Source organism: Cibotium barometz, chromosome 30 (assembly GCF_041138505.1).
Source record: "Cibotium barometz isolate CiBa-2024 chromosome 30, ASM4113850v1, whole genome shotgun sequence".
NCBI classification, from domain to species: Eukaryota; Viridiplantae; Streptophyta; class Polypodiopsida; order Cyatheales; family Cibotiaceae; genus Cibotium; species Cibotium barometz.
The window spans coordinates 40,483,064-40,506,254 of NC_141075.1; the positions used below are offsets into that span (position 1 = coordinate 40,483,064).

Below are 23,191 nucleotides of genomic sequence, written 5' to 3' on the forward strand. Positions count from 1 at the left end.
TATCTATGAAGTGGTGATGATAACCTGTATGTCTGATAAAGACTTGGGATCCTTTGGGGCTGATGGGGAGTAGTAGGCGAAGGATGGCGACGATTTTATTAGGGTCGGGTGCCAAGCCTTCAGAAGAGATGATGTGACCTAGTAGTATGCCTTGGACTACCAAGAAGTGACTTAAAAGGGATTGAGACATAACCGTTGGGAAGAGCAACACTTGGCAAAAACTAAAGTTAACTGTTTAAGGTGTTCCGAAAAAGCTTCTATACGAGAGACTAGTTGAATGCCTGTGAAGTTAGAGAACTCATCAAGGAAAGTGGGGAGGAAACTAAGAAGGCACTCCTTGAAGATGTTGGTGATGATCCTTTGAAAGGTGGCTGAGGAGCTGCAGAGCGCGAAGGGCATGTATATGCCCCATTGGGTCATGAATGTTGTCTTGGTGTGGTCCACCGAGTGGATGGCTACCTGGTTGTACCCACGCTGAAACCGTCCATGAAATTGTACAGGGCATGCTCAACCACATCTTCTAAGACACGATCCATGAATGGGAGTGGAAATCCGTCCTTGATGGTAGCTTTGCTGAGGGACAGAAAGTCCATGCAGCACGAATCTTGTTGGTTTTCTTCTCGGGGGAGATGACCATAGGGGAATGTTCCACCGGGGAGATGATATGGGCTTCCTCGATCTTTTTTAGCTCCACTTTGATTGCCTTTGCATACTTTGGGTTGAGCTTGTAGAACCGTCCAGGAATTGGCTGAATTCCTTTCTTGGAGCGGTGTAGTGTGAACGCCAATGTCGGCTGGTACACCATCCAAGGCTTTGTATGTCCACGCAAAGGCATCCTTATGCATTACAGGCTTTCTGTGCGGATATAGATCTGACAGTGAACCTTGGGAAAACCAAGGTTATGGTGTTTTAACACCACACAGGCATGGGTGACGAGATCAGAGCCTCAGTTCACTTTCCGAGGGGAACCGGTAGAGTACGTCAGGTCATATGTCTACTTGGGAGTTACTTTCACACGACCGCGTTTCTCCCTGAAGGAGGCAGCAGCAGCTAGATTAGCTGGAGGACATGCAGCCTTGGGGGCACTTGAGAGGCAGTGTGGACACATACAGTTTCAGGAGCCACGCACCAAATTGTGGCTATTTGATATGCTTGTCTCACCGACCCTCCTGTACGGAGCTCCAATTTGGGGGCCCAGTATACATCATAGATCTCAGAGAGGGACAGATGAGGGATGGAGGCAAATGGAGAGACCACTGATTATGATGATTGCCCGCATGATTCGGAGAAAATCATCAGTACCACATGAGATTGTTCTGGTTGACCGTTCTGCCAACCTTCCACACTGCTACATCTCCCCTTTGCCAACCTACTCTCAAGTGACCTACCTTCCACCATCATTCCCAATCCTCCTGCACTAGCCACTACGGCACCCCCCACCGTCCTACTCGCCCTTCTCCACCTCGCAAATCGCCCCATCTTCTACTATAGATGTGGAGAATATGGCCACTACCAAAGCCGGTGCCCCCTTCCTAAAGGTGCACCACCCTACTGGCACTGTCCAAAATCTAAGGATCGTTACACCCGGGATTTCCCCAAGTAGCAGGCATCCACTTCAACCGCCTTCACATTCCAACCAGTTCCAGCCACCCACTTGGTTTCAGTAGGACATCCATCGTCCACTTCTTCTGCTACACAAAGCCCTTAGTTCCCCACCCTTGATGTGTCCGTCACACCCACACAAATCATTCATGAGGATACACCATCAGCCATAGTTGTCACCCGATCACAAAAGACGGCCATGCCTAAAGAACCAACCCATGCAGGGAATGAGCCCAACGATACCACTCTTCCACTTCCCCGCATGACCATAGACCAATCCTTCTTGCAAGCCTTCAAGGACCTCCACAACCACCCCTCTGTGTCGGACAAACCACCTACCCCCTCCCTCCCACATTCCAAACCACAACTTCCAGCTTTCTCTATGGAAGATCTACTCAGGGAAAATAAGATGGCAGTGAACCTCTTCGATCTTCTCCAGATTAGCCCCAATGTCCGACAATGCCTTAGTGCACTACTGGAGCAGCTCGATAGTATGCCAACCAATTCTAGCGGTGGGCAGTATGGTGGGTTCCCACTCTCTACAGGGTCACGCATGGGTTTCAGCTGAACCAACCCCTCCCGACTACCGGAGCCCCTGCCTCTCTATGGAGATTCATGGTAGTACCACACTTTCCGGGGCAATTGTGGCTCTGTAGTAGACCTAATGTCAGACTTCACACTCCATGTAGTAGGTCTCAAGGTAACGAGACCAGCCAACTTCTATGTTCTGATGGTGGCCAACCAACGGGAGGTGACTCCCATAGGCCTAGTGGAAGGTGTCACTATCGTAATCCAGGGAATCTCGTTCTTACTTAACCTTGTGTTGATCCGGCTCCCTGAAGTCATAGGGGCCTACTCATTACTCATTGGCTGACCATGCCTTAGAAGTACAGGTGTACTACTTGACTAGGGTTCTGACCGTTTGTAACTTCCCCAGTAGCACAATCCATAGGAGCTGAAATTGGAGGAACATGTGGACCAAGGGATCCATGGTGCCACAATAGCCCCCACTTTGTCTCCCACCCCTTAGATGACCATGCCTTGGCTTATGACTGAAGGAGGCCTTGTCCCCCATGGTGATGAGTTGGAACTACTTGACTGGCTCCAAGAGGCGGAAGGTCTGATATTCTATGTGGTGGACATCATGGAGATAACAAACAACTCCACCAACCCTCCCCCAACGCACTATGAGGCCATAGGGCTAGGGGAACCTATCACACTGCCACAGAGAGCGCAGGATGGTCAAACCTCACATAAGGTCAACAAGAACCCAATCATGGGCCTGACTAATCCCCCACTGCACCAGCATAGAGCATTAACACAAGTGCCTGTGGAAGAACCAACAATCCCCCTGGGGGAGTGTCCTAAGTCCTCAACGGAAGAACCCTACGGCACTTTCCACACCCCATCCAAGAATTCAACCTCGACACTACAGAGGAGCCCCGTCCCATCCTACTAGCCTCTTGGTTTGGAGACCACCCAACCCTACTTGAGTAAGCCGCCGCCTCCTTTCAATTTTACAGGTGTTTCTGTAATCCCTTCAGAGAGTCTGAGATTAGAACAATATCATTAGCATATAACAAGATGGGTATCAACACCCCTGCCAGGCATGCCCCTGGGCCTCCCAATCTGTCTACATAATCAGAGACCGCATCAATGTACAGTCCAAAGAGGGTGAGCGATAGCGGGCATCCCTGCTTCACCCCTATCGTGCTGGTCACCCTATCAGATACTCCGCTTGGAGCTCGGACTAAGCCTGTCACATACTCATACAAAGCATATATCCCCCACTACATATCCTTGGGTACCTCAATGTCATGCAATCTATGCATAAGCTTGGCACGTGGTACGTTATCGAAGGCTTTGCGGAAGTCCACAAAGCAGCAGTATATCCTTCTCTTCTGTGCCCTGCCCTCTTCAATAAGTGCCCGAAGTGTCAGTATGTGATCCAAGGTAGTAAATCCACACCTAAAGCCAGCCTGTCTATGTGCTCGATGACCATGCCTCTCTGCCCATCGGCTCAGCTCCGACTCCAATATAGAGCCATATAGTTTGGCCAAGTAATGACCAATCATGATTGTCCTGTAGTTGCCTGGTACCATGGGGTCCCCACTCTTAAAGAGTGGTACAATGATATGCTCTATCCAGCTTGTCGGGAAACCCTCACAAATGGCACGATTAAACACATGTACAATGAACGGAGCCAAAGTGTCTCGTGCATATGAGAAGTGCTCTCCAACTAGCCCATCATGATCTTGTGCCTTTCCATTCTGTAACTTGTCTATCACATCTAGCACCATCCGCATAGTAAAAAAGGTGTTGCTATCTGGTCTAGCTCCCGGTGGAGGGGGGGTGGGGGGCTGTCCTGGTGCATCATATAGCTCTCTAGCATAAGTATGGCATGCCTCAGGTGCAGTAATCGGAGTACCAGGCTGTCTCTCCTAAAACATCTTCCATGCCCTCTTACTGTCCTTCGCCAGGAAGAGTTGGTAGATCTTCTCCTCTAGCTTAGCCAGATAGGCTTGTTTCTTCCTCCGCACAAGGCCTCGAAAGATCATCCTGGCCTGTCTATGCGTGTGAGACCCAATGGCAATCTCACGCTGTAGCTGTGCTCGTGTCTCACGACACTCATCATAATACCAACTGTTCTGTGGGGCAGTGCTGCGGGGGTGGGTGGAAGGGATCATAGTGCAGGGAAACGCATATGAGGCAGATGCATGTAGTACACCTGCCAATCCTCTTGTGATCTCATCGAGAGTGCTATGCGGGTCTAAAGCGAACAAGCCATCAGATACTGCATCTCGGTAAACCCCAACTATCTCACGTGTAAACTGATATCTCGGGTACCTAGGTAGATGAGTGGCCGGCCCATCTCTCGGGGATCTACCTACTAGTGTGAAACTCAGGTATGCATGATCGGCTGCTATGCCAATGGGCGTACTGGAAATCCCGTACATCAGGTATCAATGAAGGAGATCCCATCAAGTAGGCCATTGTGCTCGCTCCCCCTTTAGAGTTCCAGTGTGTGAGAGCATCTGATCCTTGCCATCTCGACAAGCCATTGTATATGACCAACCCATGTGCACTCCCGAGTGTGAGAAAATGCCTGCCATAATCTGTAATCTCCCCCTCATCCTGTGTTGATCTCTGCAACCCTACATCCTCTGCCGTGATCTCCCGGTACATAGCCTCTTGAGTATCATACAGCTCTGTCTACTCTGTGCCTGTACGTGCATTAAAGTCTCCCAATAGTAATATGTCTCCCATGCCGGCAAACCTCATGATATCATCATATAGTGGTATATAGGGCGACTCTCCTGATGGTGCAAACTTGGAGTGGGCTGGGGGAAAGTAGCATACCGCCACATATAGCTCGCGGAGCCCCCCTCCGCATATTCGGACTCACATGTACCTCGCATCTGCATCTCTATATACCACATGTATTTTGTCATGAAGCTCCTCCCTGTATAGTATTACCACTCATCCAGATCCTCTGGTACCTCCCACTGTGCGTGGCTGAGGGTGGAAAACTGATTCCCATCTATTAACCCTGTACGTCAGGAAGCCTCTTGTTTGTGCACTGATGGGTTTGCGTATACATAGCAATATCACTGTGTCTGAAAGTATCCTCAAAGTATCATGCATCTGTTCTAAGGGCTCCGTTGCAATTCCACACCGTGAATCGCAAGGTCTCATAGGCCGCGCACCGTCAAGCGGGCCTTCTCTCCGTAATGATGACTCGGCCATCTCTGTGTACCACCCATTTTCCCGCTTTCCTTGCCTCAAGCACACACGGCATGTGTTTCTTCCAGTGTGCTATATCTGCCGGTGTAAGGTCCTCATCCAAATAAATCTTTTCCCCCCTTAAGGGCCATCCTTTTGGAGAGGAAGGCCGCCTTCTTCTCCAAGTCACCAAACCTGATGATCAATATCTTCGCCGTGGTTTCATCTCTGCCTACTCGCCATGCTCCGGTAATGGGTACATCAGTGGCTCCAATTTTTGTTGCAAGAGCTTTTGCATCCTGTTGGGGATTTCCCTTATCTTCCCACCCAACTACACGTACATGTAAGGCACGTGCCTGTCTCTTGGCTTCCTCTTCCAATGTAGCCTTCATCACCTCTACTTTATTGACTGGTGTATCCTTCTGTTTTTTTACTACAATCCATGGGTTGACTTCCTCAATTTGTTTCTTTGTGGCACTGGCAATTTCAGCCCATGAATGCATTTCCTTCTCACCTGCAGCCACTTTTGCCTTACATGATTCCAAAGTGTGTTGCATTTCTGTGATGTCTTTTTCGCGGTCATACATGTCTTCAAAGTGCCTTCGTACGATGCAACTGTTGTGCCATTCTCTCGGAGCATGTCATTCTTCCATTTTTGCATCTCTTTTTTCATTTCCGTGTGCATCAAGGCTTGGGCTAATTCCATCTCAACCCGTACTTGGGCTTGCATTTCTCCCTTCAATTGGACATATATCTCTTCCTTTAGCGTTTCATATATCACTTTCCTTTGGGCATGCATCTGCTCGGTCCATTCCTTTTCAAGCTCCTATCGCATGGTGTTCATCTCTGTCCTTATGTGAAGCTATATCTCCTCATAAGGGCCTCATCTCGTCGGGCCATCTTCGTAATCCTTCGTGAGCCAGGGGACATGATTCCTTCCCTCAGTCTTCTGCGTTAGGCATTTGGTGCCTTCGTGGGGGTGTGAAAGGTTGACTCACCATCCTGTTCCCCCTCTAGGGGTTGAGACATGTTTTCCTCTACTAGTTGCTGCCTTGGGGGCCTGAGTAAGGGTGTGTGGAAAATGTAGGGCGTCCTACGCACAGGGCAGCCAGCAAGCCTACAGCGGCGGGCAGAGCAGAGCAGCAAGGTGGCCTGCACACAGGGCACCGAGGCAGCCTACAGAGGCGCGCACGGAGGCGGGCACAGAGAGAGAGAGAGAGAGAGAGAGAGAGAGAGAGAGAGAGAGAGAGCCCATGTGCTGTTCAGCCTTGCGCTTCCCTGCAGCCCAGGAGTCGCGAGAAAGAAAGAAAGAAAGAAAGATTTTATTAACGTCTTCCAAAAGACCGAACTCGGCCTATGAGACAAATCGGAGTACTTGTATGGGGTATCCTCTGTCATCCCAACAAAATGAAAAAGTACTGAATAAAAAAGCTGAATCTGGGTGTGCAGGAGAGAGAGAGAGAGAGAGAGAGAGAGAGAGAGAGAGAGAGAGAGAAATGAAATGTAATGATATATTAACATCTCTAAGAGGCCATAATGGCCTATGAGACCAAAACTGAGAGTACATTTGAAGTTGGTGCCTCATCAAAGAGAACAACTAAATGAGACTAAAAAGTACAATAAACTGATTGTCCTACAGTTATGAGAACAAAATTGTAAGACTCTGAGATGATACTGACTAGAAAATACTGGAAAATACTGAAAAATGTATATCAGGTAGATCCATGTATGCTGATCAGTTGAAGTGTTGCCCTCTCCTTAGATCAAGTATCTCCGCCATGTAGCTGTCTAGAATGGAGAGGTCGTAGAACCGAGGTAGACGCCTCTGATGCCGAGCAATAATGGCTCTGATCTGGCGATGGTGAGGATGTCATGGTCGGGATTCTGGTGGGCGTGGCCGACGAGCACGACATAAGATAACTGCTCTATCAGTGGTGACTCCGTGGGAGCGTGGTCGGTGCCATGATGGCCAATGGAGGAGGTATCAGGAGGTGTGTGGGCTGGGTTGCTGGTGCTGGTGCCAAAGAAATCTGTCAGGGTCCTCTGTCTAGGTACATTATGGCCCGGCCTCCTGTCTGCCAAGAGTCTCTCTCTGTGTCTCCTGAGCTCAAGTAGAAACAATCCCAGGCATCTTTGATCCTCAAACTCCATGACTCTGCGTAACGGCCCAAAACTGTCTCGGAAGAGGCTGTGATATCTCCCTAGGATCTCATAATAGACTGTACATCGGCAAATGTAGTGTTTCTCTGTCTCTACCTCCTGGTCGCATAGCTGACAAATGCGGTCATCCAAGATCTGATGCACATATCGCTCTGTCTCAATCCGCAGCTGGTGTGATGAGGTCCGGATCTGTCCAATGGCACAACGTATCCCATGTGATAGGTGTACATCCATGTACGTCAGGCGGGTGATAAAATCATCTGGTGAGAGGTGTAGTCAGTGTGACAAGCGTATCAAGTAGGCACAATTTGGTGCGTGGCTCCTGAAACTGTATGTGTGCACACTGCCTCTCAAGTGCCCCCAAGTTTGCATGCCCTCGAGCTAATCTAGCTGCTGCTGCCTCCTTCAAGAGAAACGCGGTCCTGTGAAAGTAACTCCCAAGTAGACATATTACCTGACGTACTCTACCGGCTCCCCTCGGAAAGTGAACTGAGGCTCTGATCTCGTGACCCATGCCTGTGTGGTGTTAAACACCATAACCTTGGTTTTCCCAAGGTTCACTACCGGATCTCTATCCGCGCAGAAAGCCTATAATGCATCCAGGTGTCTCTGTAATCCCTCCGGAGAGTCTGAGATTAGAACAATATCATCAGCATATAACAAGATGGGTATCAACACCCCTGCCAAGCATGCCCCTGGGCCTCCCAATCTGTCTACATAATCAGAGACCGCATCAATGTACAGTCCAAAGAGGGTGGGCGATAGCGGGCATCCCTGCTTCACCCCTATCGTGCTGGTCACCCCATCAGATAGTCCGCCTGGAGCTCGGACTATGCCTGTCACAGACTCATACAAAGCATATATCCCCCATTGCATTCCCCCGGGTACCGCAATGTCATGCAATCTGTGCATAAGGCTGGTACGTGGTACGGTATCAAAGGCTTTGCGGAAGTCCACAAAGCAGCAGTATATCCTTCTCTTTTGTGCCTTGTCCTCTTCAATAAGTGCCCAAAGTGTCAGTATGTGATCCAAGGTAGTAAATCCTCTCCTAAAGCCAGCCTCTCCATGTGCTCGATGACCATGCCTCTCTGCCCATCGGCTCAGCTCCGACTCCAATATAGAGCCATATAGTAATGACCAATCATGATCGTCGTGTAGTTGCCTGGTAATATGGGGTCCCCACTCTTAAAGAGTGGTACAATATGCCCTCACAAATGGCACGATTAAACACATGTACGATGAGCGGAGCCAAAGTGTCTCGTGCATATGAGAAGTGCTCTCCAACTAGCCCATCATGATCCTGTGCCTTTCCATTCTGTAACTTGTCTATCGCATCTAGCACCATCCACATAGTAAAAAAAGTGCTGCTAGCCGGTCTAGCTCCCAGTGGAGGGGGGGTGGGGGGCTGTCCTGGTGCATCATATAGCTCTCTAGTATAAGTATGGCATGCCTCAGGTGCAGTAATCAGAGTACCAGGCTGTCTCTCCTGAAACATCTTCCATGCCCTCTTGCTGTCCTTCCCGTGGAAGAGTTGGTAGATCTCCTCCTCTAGCTTAGCCAGATAGGCTCGTTTCTTCCCCCGCACAAGGCGCCGAAAGATCATCCTGTCTATGCGTGTGAGACCCAATGGCAATCTCACGCTGTAGCTGCGCTCGTGTCTCACGACACTCATCATCATACCAACTATTCTGTGGGGTAGTGCTGCGGGGGTGGGTGGAAGGGATCATAGTGCAGGGAAACGCATATGAGGCGGATGCATGTAGTACACCTGCCAATCCTCTCGTGATCTCGTCCAGAGGGCTATGCGGGTCTAAAGCGAGCAAGCCATCAGATACTGCATCTCTGTAAACTCCAACTGTCTCACGTGTAAACTGATATCTCGGGTACCTAGGTAGATGAGTGGCCGGCCCATCTCTCGGGGATCTACCTACTAGTGTGAAACTCAGGTATGCATGATCGGCTGCTATGCCAATGGGCGTACTGGAAATCGTGAAACCCTGCACATCAGGTATCAATGAAGGAGATCCCATCAAGTAGTCCACTATGCTCGCTCCCCCTTTAGAGTTCCAGTGTGTGAGAGCATCTGATCCTTGCCATCTCGATAAGCCATTGTATATGACCAACCCATGTGCACTCCCGTGTGTGAGAAAATGCCTGCCATAATCTGTAATCTCCCCCTCATCCTGTGCTGATCTCTGCAACCCTACAGCCTCTGCCGTGATCTCCCGGTACATAGCCTCTTGAGTATTATACAGCTCTGTCATAGAGAGAGAGAGAGAGAGAGAGAGGTTAACATCCACAAGGGCCAAATACCACCTATGGGACCAAAAGAGATGCAGTACATTAGTTGTGGACTGAGAGTCGAACAAGAGTCATGAGGTTTCAAAGGAAAAGGAAAAGGAAACCTAGAGTAACTTCAGCTAATACAATTTCAAAACATCACTTTAAGACTAAGTAGGATTTGCCTTTTGGGAGTAGCTATTTCATTGTGAAAAACTGCCCACTTTCCATAATGGCCCATTGGTTGGGGCCCACCTCCAGCTGTGTGCTGGAGGTGGGGAGCTGACTGGGGTGACAAACTGGCACAGGAAGTTGGCGAGCGGGAGCAGGGGAGCAGTGACAAGGTGAGGTGAGTGCTTGTGATTCTGAGCTGGAGAGAGAGAGAGAGAGAGAGAGAGAGAGAGAGAGAGAGAGAGCCACTTGTTTTAATGCTGTTGCAGTTCCTGATTGGAGGTGGCATTAAAAAGGTTGTACTCGTTGGGATAGGACCCTTGGGATGTGCTCCCAACTTCTTATCTGCGTACAACAGCTCTTCTGGAGAATGCATATCAGAAATCAATTCTTTAGTAAGAGAGTATAATGTTGGGCTCGCCTTATTGACTGCAGAGCTTCGTTCAGAATTCCCGGATTCAAATATCATATTTTGTGATATATTCAATGGTGTCTACGACATTGTTGTACATGCTAGATCATATGGTGCGTATGCTATTTTAAATTTTGAACAGACTCTGTATCGACAATTAATATGTAAAAACTAAATTTGAAGCATTGAAAAGGTTTCTGCATGATAGCGTATAGGGTAGACCATGTAACGAGATTGTTCATTTTGGTTGTGGCCAAATCACATTGGTAGCACTTATCAATGACACAAGGACTTCCTGGTTCCAGATCCCATGAGCTGAGGCGCTTTGTCCACCAGAATCCATTAGCCACAGCTGTGCTCCCCAACAACCTGCTTTCTGCTCCTTGGCAGATTCATGAGCTGGTCTTTTTGCTGATCATCCCCAATCGCCCCTCTGTCTGCAGTTATACACTTCTTTGTTTGGCCGTCCCACCCCCCCCCCCCCCCCCAGTCTACAAATTCTCTCATTTGGATTGCCATGTCCAAGCTCCGAACTTGGCCCACCTCGACCGATTCTATGTGGATGAATGGGAGGTGTCATCTTTACTGGCACCACCATCTCGTATCGCTCACTGATGGTGTTACTTCTAGTGGATCCTTGGCAACAGGATTGACGGCAGCGGCAGATCATGAGAATACTGGACTCCCTTATTACAGATCCTAAGGTTTGCATTCACACGTAGAGGGGACCGCTGCCACAACCCTGGATAGCACTCTTCAGGAGATTAGCAGATTGCTTCAGTCAATTTCCCAAGATGGCCTTCTGTGAGCAGGACTGGCATCATCACTGATGGCCCGGCCCAATTCTGGGCACCGGCCAAGACACAATTCTGTGCAAGGTGAGCGGTTTGTATTGTGCCTGCATGACAATAGATTGGATGTAAAAGGTAAGATTTGGGCCCAAGACCTCATCTACTCCACCACACAGCTTTTTTGAAAGACTTGATTTTAAAAGAAATTTGTTATAACATAATGCTTTCCCACTTTTCTGTCTGGCAGTCAAATAGTACACATGTCAACGCACCTTCTCAGATATTGATCCTGACGCTCTTCGTAGTGGAGACGAGGGCTAGTTTCCATTGCCCCAAGTGATGAAGCGCTTGCTTTGGAAATAGTGGGTGAAGAGATAAAATATCATCCTCTGGGTCTGCTGTGCTGAAGGAAATATGAAAGCAAGAGCAAACTAGAAATGAAACAAGAACACAAATGAAAGACAAAGAGTTACCTTGAGATGAGTGTAGACAAGACACAAGATTGATACTTTCATTGATGTGACACCCACAATATATAGGTGAGAAGTACAAGATAGAGTAGATTGACTTATGGGACAATTATAGAGGTGCCACATGGCACTAGACTCAAGACACAAAGACTCAACTGAAACTAGACTAGAGAAATAGTACACCTAGTGTGCACTTATTTCCAACACCCTCCTTAAGTGGACACTAGGAGGAAGACAAAAAGACAAGACTATGATAAGACCAAGACAGAGAGACTAGACAAGGATTGAGAGACAAGCTGGAAGACAAGATGGACAAGACTAGAAGACAGACATAAAGACTGATAGACTGAGAGACAAGACATGAGAGACAAAAGATCCTGAGACACCCCTCCTCAAGTGATATCCTCATATGGGTCCACAAGGGTAGGGACAAGAGTGGATCTAAAACAAGACACAGTCAGATTGATAGACAAATAGACAGACAGACAAGACTAGATAGACAGAAGACTGACTAGCAAGAGCAAACTAGAAATGAAACAAGAACACAAATGAAAGACAAGGAGTTACCTTGAGATGAGTGTAGACAAGACACAAGATTGATACTTTCATTGATGTGACACCCACAATATATAGGTGAGAAGTACAAGATAGAGTAGATTGACTTATGGGACAATTATAGAGGTGCCACATGGCACTAGACTCAAGACACAAAGACTCAACTGAAGCTAGACTAGAGAAATAGTACACCTAGTGTGCACTTATTTCCAACACCCTCCTTAAGTGGACACTAGGAGGAAGACAAAAAGACAAGACTATGACAAAAGATAAGACCAAGACAGAGAGACTAGACAAGGATTGAGAGACAAGCTAGAAGACAAGATGGACAAGACTAGAAGACAGACATAAAGACTGATAGACTAAGAGACAAGACATGAGAGACAAAAGATCCTGAGACACCCCTCCTCAAGTGATATCCTCATATGGGTCCACAAGGGTAGGGACAAGAGTGGATCTAAAACAAGACACAGTCAGATTGATAGACAAATAGACAGACAGACAAGACTAGATAGAAAGAAGACTGACTAGCAAGAGCAAACTAGAAATGAAACAAGAACACAAATGAAAGACAAGGAGTTACCTTGAGATGAGTGTAGACAAGACACAAGATTGATACTTTCATTGATGTGACACCCACAATATATAGGTGAGAAGTACAAGATAGAGTAGATTGACTTATGGGACAATTATAGAGGTGCCACATGGCACTAGACTCAAGACACAAAGACTCAACTGAAACTAGACTAGAGAAATAGTACACCTAGTGTGCACTTATTTCCAACACCCTCCTTAAGTGGACACTAGGAGGAAGACAAAAAGACAAGACTATGATGAGACCAAGACAGAGAGACTAGACAAGGATTGAGAGACAAGCTAGAAGACAAGATGGACAAGACTAGAAGACAAACATAAAGACTGATAGACTGAGAGACAAGACATGAGAGACAAAAGATCCTGAGACACCCCTCCTCAAGTGATATCCTCATATGGGTCCACAAGGGTAGGGACAAGAGTGGATCTAAAACAAGACACAGTCAGATTGATAGACAAATAGACAGACAGACAAGACTAGATAGACAGAAGACCTGACTGTAGACCTGACTGTAGACAAACAGATGGACCTTGAAGACATCCCCTCCTCAAGGGCAATCTCTGCCTCTTGGGTAGGGACAAGAGAGAGGTCAAAAAGCATAATGAGTAAGACACTAGAACCCCTTGACCTACATCATCGGTGGTCAAAGTGGTAGACAAGAAAGGTGAAGTAATCAGAAAGCCCACTCCTCATCATGTGAGGAATGAACAGCAAGATCTGCTGATTGAGATGCTGCAGCAACATGGGCTGAGGTAGATGCAGGGGCTGATGTAGAGGTTTTAGAGTAGCAGTCCTTCTCCCGGTGATTATCACGGCCACAAATGGTGCATGGATGAGCCTTGAAGCAGTCCTTCTCCATATGATTAGTTTTTCCACAATGGGTGCAAGGCTTTCTTACCTTAGAACCTCCTTTCTTTGCTAAAAATGCAGTGTCAGTTACCTTTTGTTGTTTTGTTCTTTCCTCTTCTTGGAGAGCATTGATGATACCTTCAAGAGTAGGATTATTGTGATACTTGAAGGTAGTGACAAGAGTAGCATAGGTGTCAGGTAAGCTTTTGAGAAGCACAGCAATAGCAATATCTTCGGAGATGGGGGACTTCACTGATGCAAGCTGAACCATAAGACTGCGAAAATAATTGACATGAGAGGCTATAGTAGCTCCCTCCTGCATATATAGATCAAAGAATGAGATCATAAGTGCAATCTTAGAGTTTTTAGAGTGGGGTCCAAAAAGGGTATCCAAAGTGATCCATGCTCGAGAAGCAGACTGTATGTCGGAGATGTGATGAATGTAATCATCTCCAAGACCGAGCAAGATGATAGCATAGGCTTTGTCATTCTTGGCAATGGGAGCATAAGTGATAACTTGCTCAATGTCGGAATCTTCGGGAGCAGCATGGTGAACAACGTCCCAAAGACTTTCTTTCATAAGATGGCACTTGATTTTGATTTGCCAAGTATGAAAGTTGGACCCATTGAATTTGTCGATAGACATGAGAGAATGAGTAGAAGAGGCCATGTGGGAAGGTCTTACCTCTTGCTAAAATGCAAGGGCAGTGTCTATTCCCTTACAAGATTGCAGAAATGAATGAGAGAAGAGATCCAAACTGTTTTTAGAAGCCGGCTCTCTCACCACTTGTCAAGGCCATAGCATGTGACAGCCCATCGAAGCATGAGGAACTAGCAGTTTGCAGATATGAGGATAAGAAAAGAACTGACCAGCAAACTGAAGGAGACAATGCATAGTACCTTGTAGACTCTTCAAGAGGAAGCGATGGCAGAACTGAATGCAGCAAATAGCTCGTTAGGAGGAAAGTCGATCTGCAACTTCTTCTAGATGATGCGCACCCTTGAGTCGATGAAGAAGGAAGCCAAAGGAGAACAGTACAGCGGGCTGTATGAGTCTGAATAGGGTGGACAGCAAGAAAGTGGGCGGACAGAAAATTCAGCCCGGCGGGTTGATTACTGATATGACGAGCTGCATGTGCAATACTAGAGGACAGAAGCGAACATATAGAAACGGTAAAATACAGAAAAAAACGTGAGGCAGCTGTTGGAAATAAGTGCACACTAGGTGTACTATTTCTAGTCTAGTTTCACTTAAAGTCTTTGTGTCTTGAGTCTAGTGCCATGTGGCATCTCTACATTTATCCCATAAGTCAGTCTACTCAATCTTGTACTTCTCACCTATATATTGTAGGTGTCACATCAATGAAAGCATCAATCTTGTGTCTTGTCTACACTCATCTCAAGGTAACTCTTTGTCTTTCATTTGTTTTTGTTTCATTTCTAGTTTTGCTATTGCTTTCATGTTTCTCTACATGGTATCAGAGCAAGTTTTTAGGGTTTCCTTGTTTTTCTTATGAGCTTTCGCCATTCTCTCCAAGTTGTCCCACTCAACTCAGCGCAGCCCATCTGTTGCCCTGCGTAGATCTGCACATGTTGTGTAACTTGACTTGCATTTGTTGTCCAACGTCACCTCTCAAGCTGCACGTGCTGCCCAGCACATTCTGAACCTTCTGTCCGCCAGCTTTTGCTGTCCGCCGGCCTGTTTACAGTTGCTGCTGCCTGCGCTTCACCCTCTACAGGCTGCGCATCACTCCATACCTGCAGCTACTGTCGGTCTCCCTCTCCTCTTGAAGAATCTACAAGGTACATGCTACATTGTCTCCTTCAGTTTGCTGGTCAGTCCTTTCCTCATATCTGCAAACTACTAGTTCCTCATGCTTCGATAGGCTGTCACATGCTATGGCCTTGACAAGTGGTGAGAGAGCCGGCTTCTAAAAACAGTTTGGATCTCTTTTTCATTCATTTCTGCAATCTTGTAAGGGAATAGACACTGCCCTTGCATTTTAGCAAGAGGTAAGACCTTCCCACATGGCCTCTTCTACTCATTCTCTCATGTCTATCGACAAATTCAATGGCTCCAACTTTCATACTTGGCAAATCAAAATCAAGTGCCATCTTATGAAAGAAGGTCTTTGGGACGTTGTTCACCATGCTGCTCCCGAAGATTCAGACATTGAGCAAGTTATCACTTATGCTCCCACTGCCAAGAATGACAAAGCCTATGCTATCATCCTGCTCGGTCTTGGCGATGATTACATTCATCACATCTCCGACATACAGTCTGCTTCTCGAGCATGGATCACTTTGGATACCCTTTTTGGACCTCGTTTTAAAAACTCTAAGATTGCACTTATGATCTCATTCTTTGATCTATATATGCAGGAGGGAGCTACTATAGCCTCTCATGTCAATTATTTTCACAGTCTTATGGTTCAGCTTGCTTCAGTGAAGTCCCCCATCTCCGAAGATATTGCTATTGCTGTGCTTCTCAAAAGCTTACCTGAAACCTATGCTACTCTTGTCACTACCTTCAAGTATCACAATAATCCTACTCTTGAAGGTATCATCAATGCTCTCCAAGAAGAGGAAAGAACAAAACAACAAAAGGTAACTGACACTGCTTTTTTAGCAAAGAAAGGAGGTTCTAAGGTAAGAAAGCCTTGCACCCATTGTGGAAAAACTAATCATTTGGAGAAGGACTGCTTCAAGGCTCATCCATGCACCATTTGTGGCCGTGATAATCACCGGGAGAAGGACTGCTACTCTAAAACCTCTACATCAGCCCCTGTATCTACCTCAGCCCATGTTGCTACAGCATCTACATCAGCAGATCTTGCTGTTCATTCCTCACATGATGAGGAATGGGCTTTCTGATTACTTCACCTTTCTTGTCTACCACTTTGACCACCGATGATGTAGGTCAAGGGGTTCTAGTGTCTTACTCATTCTGCTTTAGGACCTCTCTCTTGTCCCTACTTGAGAGGCAGAGATTGCCCTTGAGGAGGGATGTCTTCAAGGTCCATCTGTTTGTCTACAGTCAGTTCTACAGTCAGTCTTCTGTCTATCTAGTCTTGTCTGTCTATCTATCTGTTGTCTGTCTATCTGTCTATCAATCTGACTGTGTCTTGTTTTAGATCCATCTTGTCCCTACCCTTGTGGACCCATATGAGGATATCACTTGAGGAGGGGTGTCTCAGGATTTTTTTGTCTCTCATGTCTAGTCTCTCAGTTTATCAGTCTTTATGTCTATCTTCTAGTCTTGTCTTTTTTGTCTTCCTCCTAGTGTCCACTTAAGGAGGGTGTTGGAAATAAGTGCACACTAGGTGTACTATTTCTAGTCTAGTTTCACTTAAAGTCTTTGTGTCTTGAGTCTAGTGCCATGTGGCATCTCTACATTTATCCCATAAGTCAGTCTACTCAATCTTGTACTTCTCACCTATATATTGTAGGTGTCACATCAATGAAAGCATCAATCTTGTGTCTTGTCTACACTCATCTCAAGGTAACTCTTTGTCTTTCATTTGTTTTTGTTTCATTTCTAGTTTTGCTATTGCTTTCATGTTTCTCTACAGCAGCTCCCAGCTAAGCGGCAGCCAACAGCGAAGGTGGCGGCCAACAAGAAGAGGGGCAGTCGCTCACAGGAAACAAGGGCAAAGATGAGGGGAGCCAGGATAAACCTGCTCTGATACCATGAAGGAAATATGAAAGCAAGAGCAAACTAGAAATGAAACAAGAACACAAATGAAAGACAAAGAGTTACCTTGAGATGAGTGTAGACAAGACACAAGATTGATACTTTCATTGATGTGACACCCACAATATATAGGTGAGAAGTACAAGATAGAGTAGATTGACTTATGGGACAATTATAGAGGTGCCACATGGCACTAGACTCAAGACACAAAGACTCAACTGAAACTAGACTAGAGAAATAGTACACCTAGTGTGCACTTATTTCCAACATGTGCCGCTGGGCAATCCCAAAGTTTGCCAGTGTTCTGCATCATTGACAACCATATAAACTAGGAGATCTTGCAGTGGTGAAATTGCTTGAGAGGTTTTGCCAACTGAGAGAGGATGGGACCTATCATGCCTTGAGCTAGCCGAGGCATCACTTCCTTTGGTCCCACTGCAAACAGTCTAACTCCACTGTAGAGGACCTTACACCTTACCCTACAGCAAGTTCAGGTTGTGCTTCCACTGCCACAGCAGACCGACTGATCCATCTCCTTTGGATATTGCAGAAGACCCTTCTTAATGTTTTTTGATTTCGGAGAACAGGTGACCCTCCTGTCCTAAAGAGAAGACCACTTGGGAGGTCTTCCCTGACGTCGGGTAGGAGGGAGGATCAAAAGGAGTTGACCATTCATATCAATGGTGTCTATGAAGTCATTACCCACCAGGTAGATGTGCTGTATTGTGTTCAGTCAGGATCTTGGAAAAGAAAAGCCAAGACCTATATGACTGGGCAGGGCTGCATCCCAATGGGAAATATAAGATCACGTCTACAGCAGGTGATCATAGGGTAGGCACACAATCGTTCCAATTTAAAGGCTGCGGTTGGGGCACTTTCTTAGAGAGTGCTAGTCGGGGCTTATTACAAAAGATTGGCTTGCAAGTTGGGAAAAGGATTAAACTGGCTGTTAGACATTAGAATAAAGATAATGCTTAAAATAACCGGGATGCAATACCCAAACATGTTGAGAATCAAGCTCAACTAGTGCGAATATTGTTGCCACGTCATAATGACATCTCCACCCTTATGCCACTGACACGGTTGGTGAGATTATGGTTGATATGCCGCTAGTGGTTTACAGGGTTTATGACAGCCACTTTGGTTATTAGAGTCATGGCATAGTTATAATGCTAGCTCATATGGTTGGGTTCACACTATGAACCTTGAATGTTGTAGTAGTGGAGTACTTTTCCTTATCGTTATGTTATGGTTTTTGAGAAGTAAGAAAGAAGAAAATTCAGCCATCTATCTCTCTCTTGTGTGCGTGTCTACTCGTGTGTGTGCGTGAAGAAGTTTGCTTGCAAGGAGCTCGAGCTCACTGCTTGCATTCTTCTCATGGTATTAGAGCGCCGGTTCACATAATGAGCTCAAGAGGAAGAAAAGGAAGCGGTACACGGGTAAGGGTGACTCCATCTCTTTCCCGTTGAATCAGAAGCAAGTCTTTGTAGGTAGCTACTAGTCAAGGATATCTTCAGTAGGCACGGAAGGAGGGGACACTGTTATATCTTGGAAAGCCCTCTACGGTAAAGAAAAAGTGCAATGTATCGTGTTTCAAGGTGCAAAAGGACTACTGTTATTTTGGCCATTTGGAGTCATTTCAGACCGTGTTTTGGCCATGCAAGGTTTGCAGAAGTGTCGTTAGTGACAATTTTAGTTGTGCAGTGTTTCTATGCATGTTTTACACAGGCTGTTATGCACAATGGTTGATCGGAAGTACCTACGGAGATTTTGGGATCTACACGTATGGAAAATGTATGTTGATGTGATTGGTTCACATAGAGTGGTTGCATAATAGGTTTACAATATCGCTAGTAATTGTATACGATCTGTCAGATAGATTATTGAAGACTGGAGGATTGTTGTGAGTGAAGAAGTTACTGCAGGTTCAGTTTGGCCTACAGAATACCATTTTTGGTGCAAGTGAAAGTTACTATAGTCTGACAATCTATCCCAGATTATGAGTGAGAAGCCGGAGAAGCTTGTTGGAGATTCACGAGTGGAGACCTATCACCCTCTTGAGAACAATGTACAAAATCCTATCCAAAACCATAAACCGTCGACTGCAGCCCCACCTCCCATACCTGATCCATGGCACGCAGACATGTTTCATCTTGGATAGGAGTATCTTGGATAACATCTTTCCCTTCTAAGGGGTACCGCCACAGCCCGTTTATGTCAACAGGACTAAGCGGTTCTCCTTCTGGATTTCGAGAAATCATCCCCTACCCCGGCTTGGCGACCAGTTGAGTCCTTCCAGTGGATTCTGAGAGGTACCCCATTTCATTACCTTGGCTGCCAGGTTGGGATTGGCATCAACTTAGAGCAACAGCTTGCCCCCCATTCTTGTGAGCATTCGGAAGAAGCTTCTTTATTGGAGCACTACTAGGCTCTCACTCGCTGGTTGAGTAGTGGTGGCGAATCAAGTGGTCCTTCTTGGCACCATGTGGTACATTACCTCCTGTTGGGCCCTCTCGAGGGCGTGTATTGGTCAGGTACTACATTGATCTGCAACTTCCTTTGGGCTGGCAGTGATGGCAAGCTGGCACGGGAAGGTGGCGTGGAGAGTCATCATTCAGCCTTGCCACAGAGGCAGCCTAGGCATTATTGATCCTAATATGCAATGCAGAGCCCTTATGGGAAAGTTGATCATTAGAGGACTCCTCCCTGGTGGTGAGCATTGGAAGGACTTTCTCATGGCTTGCATCTTCATCCACACGGATAGCCTCCTCCGAGCCTGGGACCACATTTGTTCCGCTCTTCCTCAGGCTCCCCTAGTCCTAGACAAGGAGAGACTTCAACAGCTGCCGGTTTGGGAATCCCTTGATTACGCTTTCTATTGGCCACCATAGACCGGCCCAGTCTCTTGGAGAGTGTCTCACCTTCAAACGGCTTCCGCAAGAGGCTCAGAAGAGGAGCCTTGCTGGGATCCGAGGTAGATACAGACTCACCCTCGACATCGACGACTCCATCCCTCAGTGGCTTGCACTGCGGTCCAAGATCTGCCTCCCCTTGCGTGGGTAGGGGTTTTTACCAGACATGATAGCCCGATGTTAGTCTATGGTGTAGATGGAAGCACGCACCCTAATGACTTTCTCTATAGGGCCACAGGAAGATTGAGCCGATCTCCTTCCTCAACAGAGGACTAGCAGAAACTGCACTTTAATACAGAGTGTGAGAGTGATTGGGTTTCATAACCACAGATGGCACATCGACCCACCTCTGACCAAAGTGGCCAGAGAGAGATGTTGACCCACCTCTATGGGAGGGCTGGCCACACGGTGGGATCCTGGTGAGTGGTACGATCCCTTCACCCCCATGGATGCCCATGACATCCCTTTCTTTGAGCACACTGTCCATCTGGTCCACAGGATTCAGATGCTAGAGGTTGACATCACACCATCGGCTGCAGCACAATGGTAGACAGAGGGCATCCCCATGTGCTTCATTTTTGGAAGCGGCTGTGGGATAGCTTCCAGCCACGGAAGATTACTCTTTCTGTGGCAAACAGCACACAGGAGCTTGGCAGCTGCCTGGCAGTTGGGGGTTAGTTGGCTCTGTGTTCTAGATGTGGACATCCTTGGGAGACACAGCGGCATTGCCTTTGGGGTTGTCCCAAGGTGCAACAGGTTTGGTTGTGGATCCTCTACATTTTCCCCATAGACCAGCACTAGCATGCACCATCACCGTGGGGGGGGGGGGGGGGGATATAGGCCTGGGCTTCTGAGATACCATCGGCCGTGGCATACGACGAGATGGGACAAGACCTTGCCCTTCTTCTCTCTCATCACAGTATCATGACATCCCCGTTATCAGCAACCCCATTTGGGAGGAGGCCCAGAGGCCTCTCAGAGGTGGGAGATCATCAACAGTTTAGTAGCCTGCCACATTTGGTGTGCTCGTTGGCAGCGAGGTCATAGAGGGAAAAATGATATTAGGAGTTTATTACATGTGATGAGGAGCTCGAGCTTTCAGAAGAAAATCCCACTCCATAACAGGTACAGGCCTTTAAGGCATGGCATGAGAGGGCCAGAAAGGCTATGTATTTTCTCTCTATACTGTGTTCACTTCGATGATTAGCTATATACAGGATGCAGCTAAAGGTTTTAGTGTTGCATTCCACAAGAGATGTAGAAGCTACAGGGGGATGGAAGATGTCCATGGTGGTGAATGGTGGACAAGGGGTGGGAGAGAGAGAGAAAGAGAGAGAGAAAGAGAGAATGGTGGACAAGGGGGAGAGAGAGAGAGAGAGAGAGAAATGAAATGATATATTAACGTCTCTAAGAGGCCATAATGGCCTATGAGACCAAATCTGAGAGTACATTTGAAGTTGGTGTCTCATCAAAGAGAACAACTAAATGAGACTTAAAAGTACAATAAACTGATTGTCCTATAGTTATAAGAACATAACTGTAAGACTCCGAGATGATAGTGAGTAAAAAATACTGGAAAATACTGAAAAATGTATATCAGGTAGATCCATGTATGCTGATCAGTTGAAGTGTTGCCCTCTCCTTAGATCAAGTATCTCCGCCATGGGGCTGTCTAGAATGGAGAGGTCTACGCGCCTCCGATGCCGAGCAATAATGGCTCTGATCTGGCGATGGTGAGGATGCTGTGGTCGGGATCTTGGTGGGCGTGGTCGACGAGCATGACATAAGATAACTGCTCTATCAATGGTGACTCCCTGGGAGTGTGGTCGGTGCCCTGATGGCCCAATGGAGGAGGTATCAGGAGGTGTGTGGGTTGGGTTGCTGGTGCTAGTGCCGAAGAAATCTGTCAAGGTCCTCTGTCTAGGTACATCATGGCTCGGCCGGTGTAGAAAATGGCTCTTGTAATGAGCCATTTTCGTGCCTAAGGGCTCAAGGGGGCTAGTCCATGTCCTCTCTGTGTCCACTCTGATGATATCCATCCCGATCACGCAGTTTGCTCTGAGCGGGTGAGATCCAAAAATGGACAATCCAGGCTGTACTGAAAGGGTGGTAGTGCCTCTATCCGCAAACCGAAAAAACATTGCAAATTGTGTCATGGATAAGCTGGAGAATGAAGAAAGACTGGCCAAGATAGATGAGGTAGAAGCACAAGTGCAGCTGCTAGCCACCCAAGTCCAATAACAAAATCAACAAGCAACCACGTAGAACGAGCTCTGACAGCACAACTCTGCACCATCTATTCCATGGTCACCTTATTTCATCTCGGTCATCCTCAACCTTACCTCCTCTTCTACCCACCCCACAAGGGCCACCCATGAATCTCCTTCCCCTTTTGCACACGCCATCACGGACGCCCTTGATCCTTGCTACCTAGACTTACCCATCTCCTGGCTATCTTCCCAACCATCCTACACCCTCTAGCACCATTGGCGACTTTGGTAGGCCAGTGCCACCTCCTATCTCTAACGGCCATGCCTATGACCCTCGTCCCATTCTAGTCCCACAAGACCACCACAAGCAGACAACTCCTGTCACCCCACCATGTGGGAGTCTTTCCTTTCACTCCAAGCCACCATTCAACACCCGATCACCAGCTCTGCGAGTCTGGCATGCCAATGTGTCCGGAACCAGCCACCACAAGATCAATTCCCACAGTAACCCCACGCAAGCCCCACCCAACTTGGCAAGCAAGTTTCCCTCTTAGTCTCTCTCCAAAAAAAAAAAAAAAAAAAAGGAAAGAAAAAGTGCCTGGTTCATCCACTCAACCCTTGGTTCGTCCGTCACCTTCTTCTTCCTAGTACATCCATCCACTACCCTTCTTCCTCTTCGACCCCGTCGATTATTTACCAATGTCTAACTGCTCTTTTTCCTGCTTCCACCCTTTCATTCTTCTTTGTTACATTCCATGCCCTCCCTA

The 23,191-nt window shown here is 47.1% G+C and overlaps 1 protein-coding gene across 5 annotated transcripts in view; it reads left to right on the plus strand.

Moving 5' to 3' along the window:
* The window catches only part of LOC147621487 (GDSL esterase/lipase 7-like), a 75,760-nt gene that overhangs the window by 29,915 nt on the left and 22,654 nt on the right, over nucleotides 1-23,191 (plus strand). For 4 of the 5 annotated variants that reach the window (XM_086824238.1, XM_086824239.1, XM_086824240.1 and 1 more), the window contains one exon: nucleotides 10,206-10,461. The exons of the other annotated variant lie outside the window; for it this stretch is intronic. In XM_086824238.1, coding sequence (XP_086680364.1) covers nucleotides 10,206-10,461 — 256 coding nt within the window. The remainder of the gene's footprint in view (nucleotides 1-10,205; nucleotides 10,462-23,191) is intronic. 5 annotated transcript variants of the gene reach the window in all.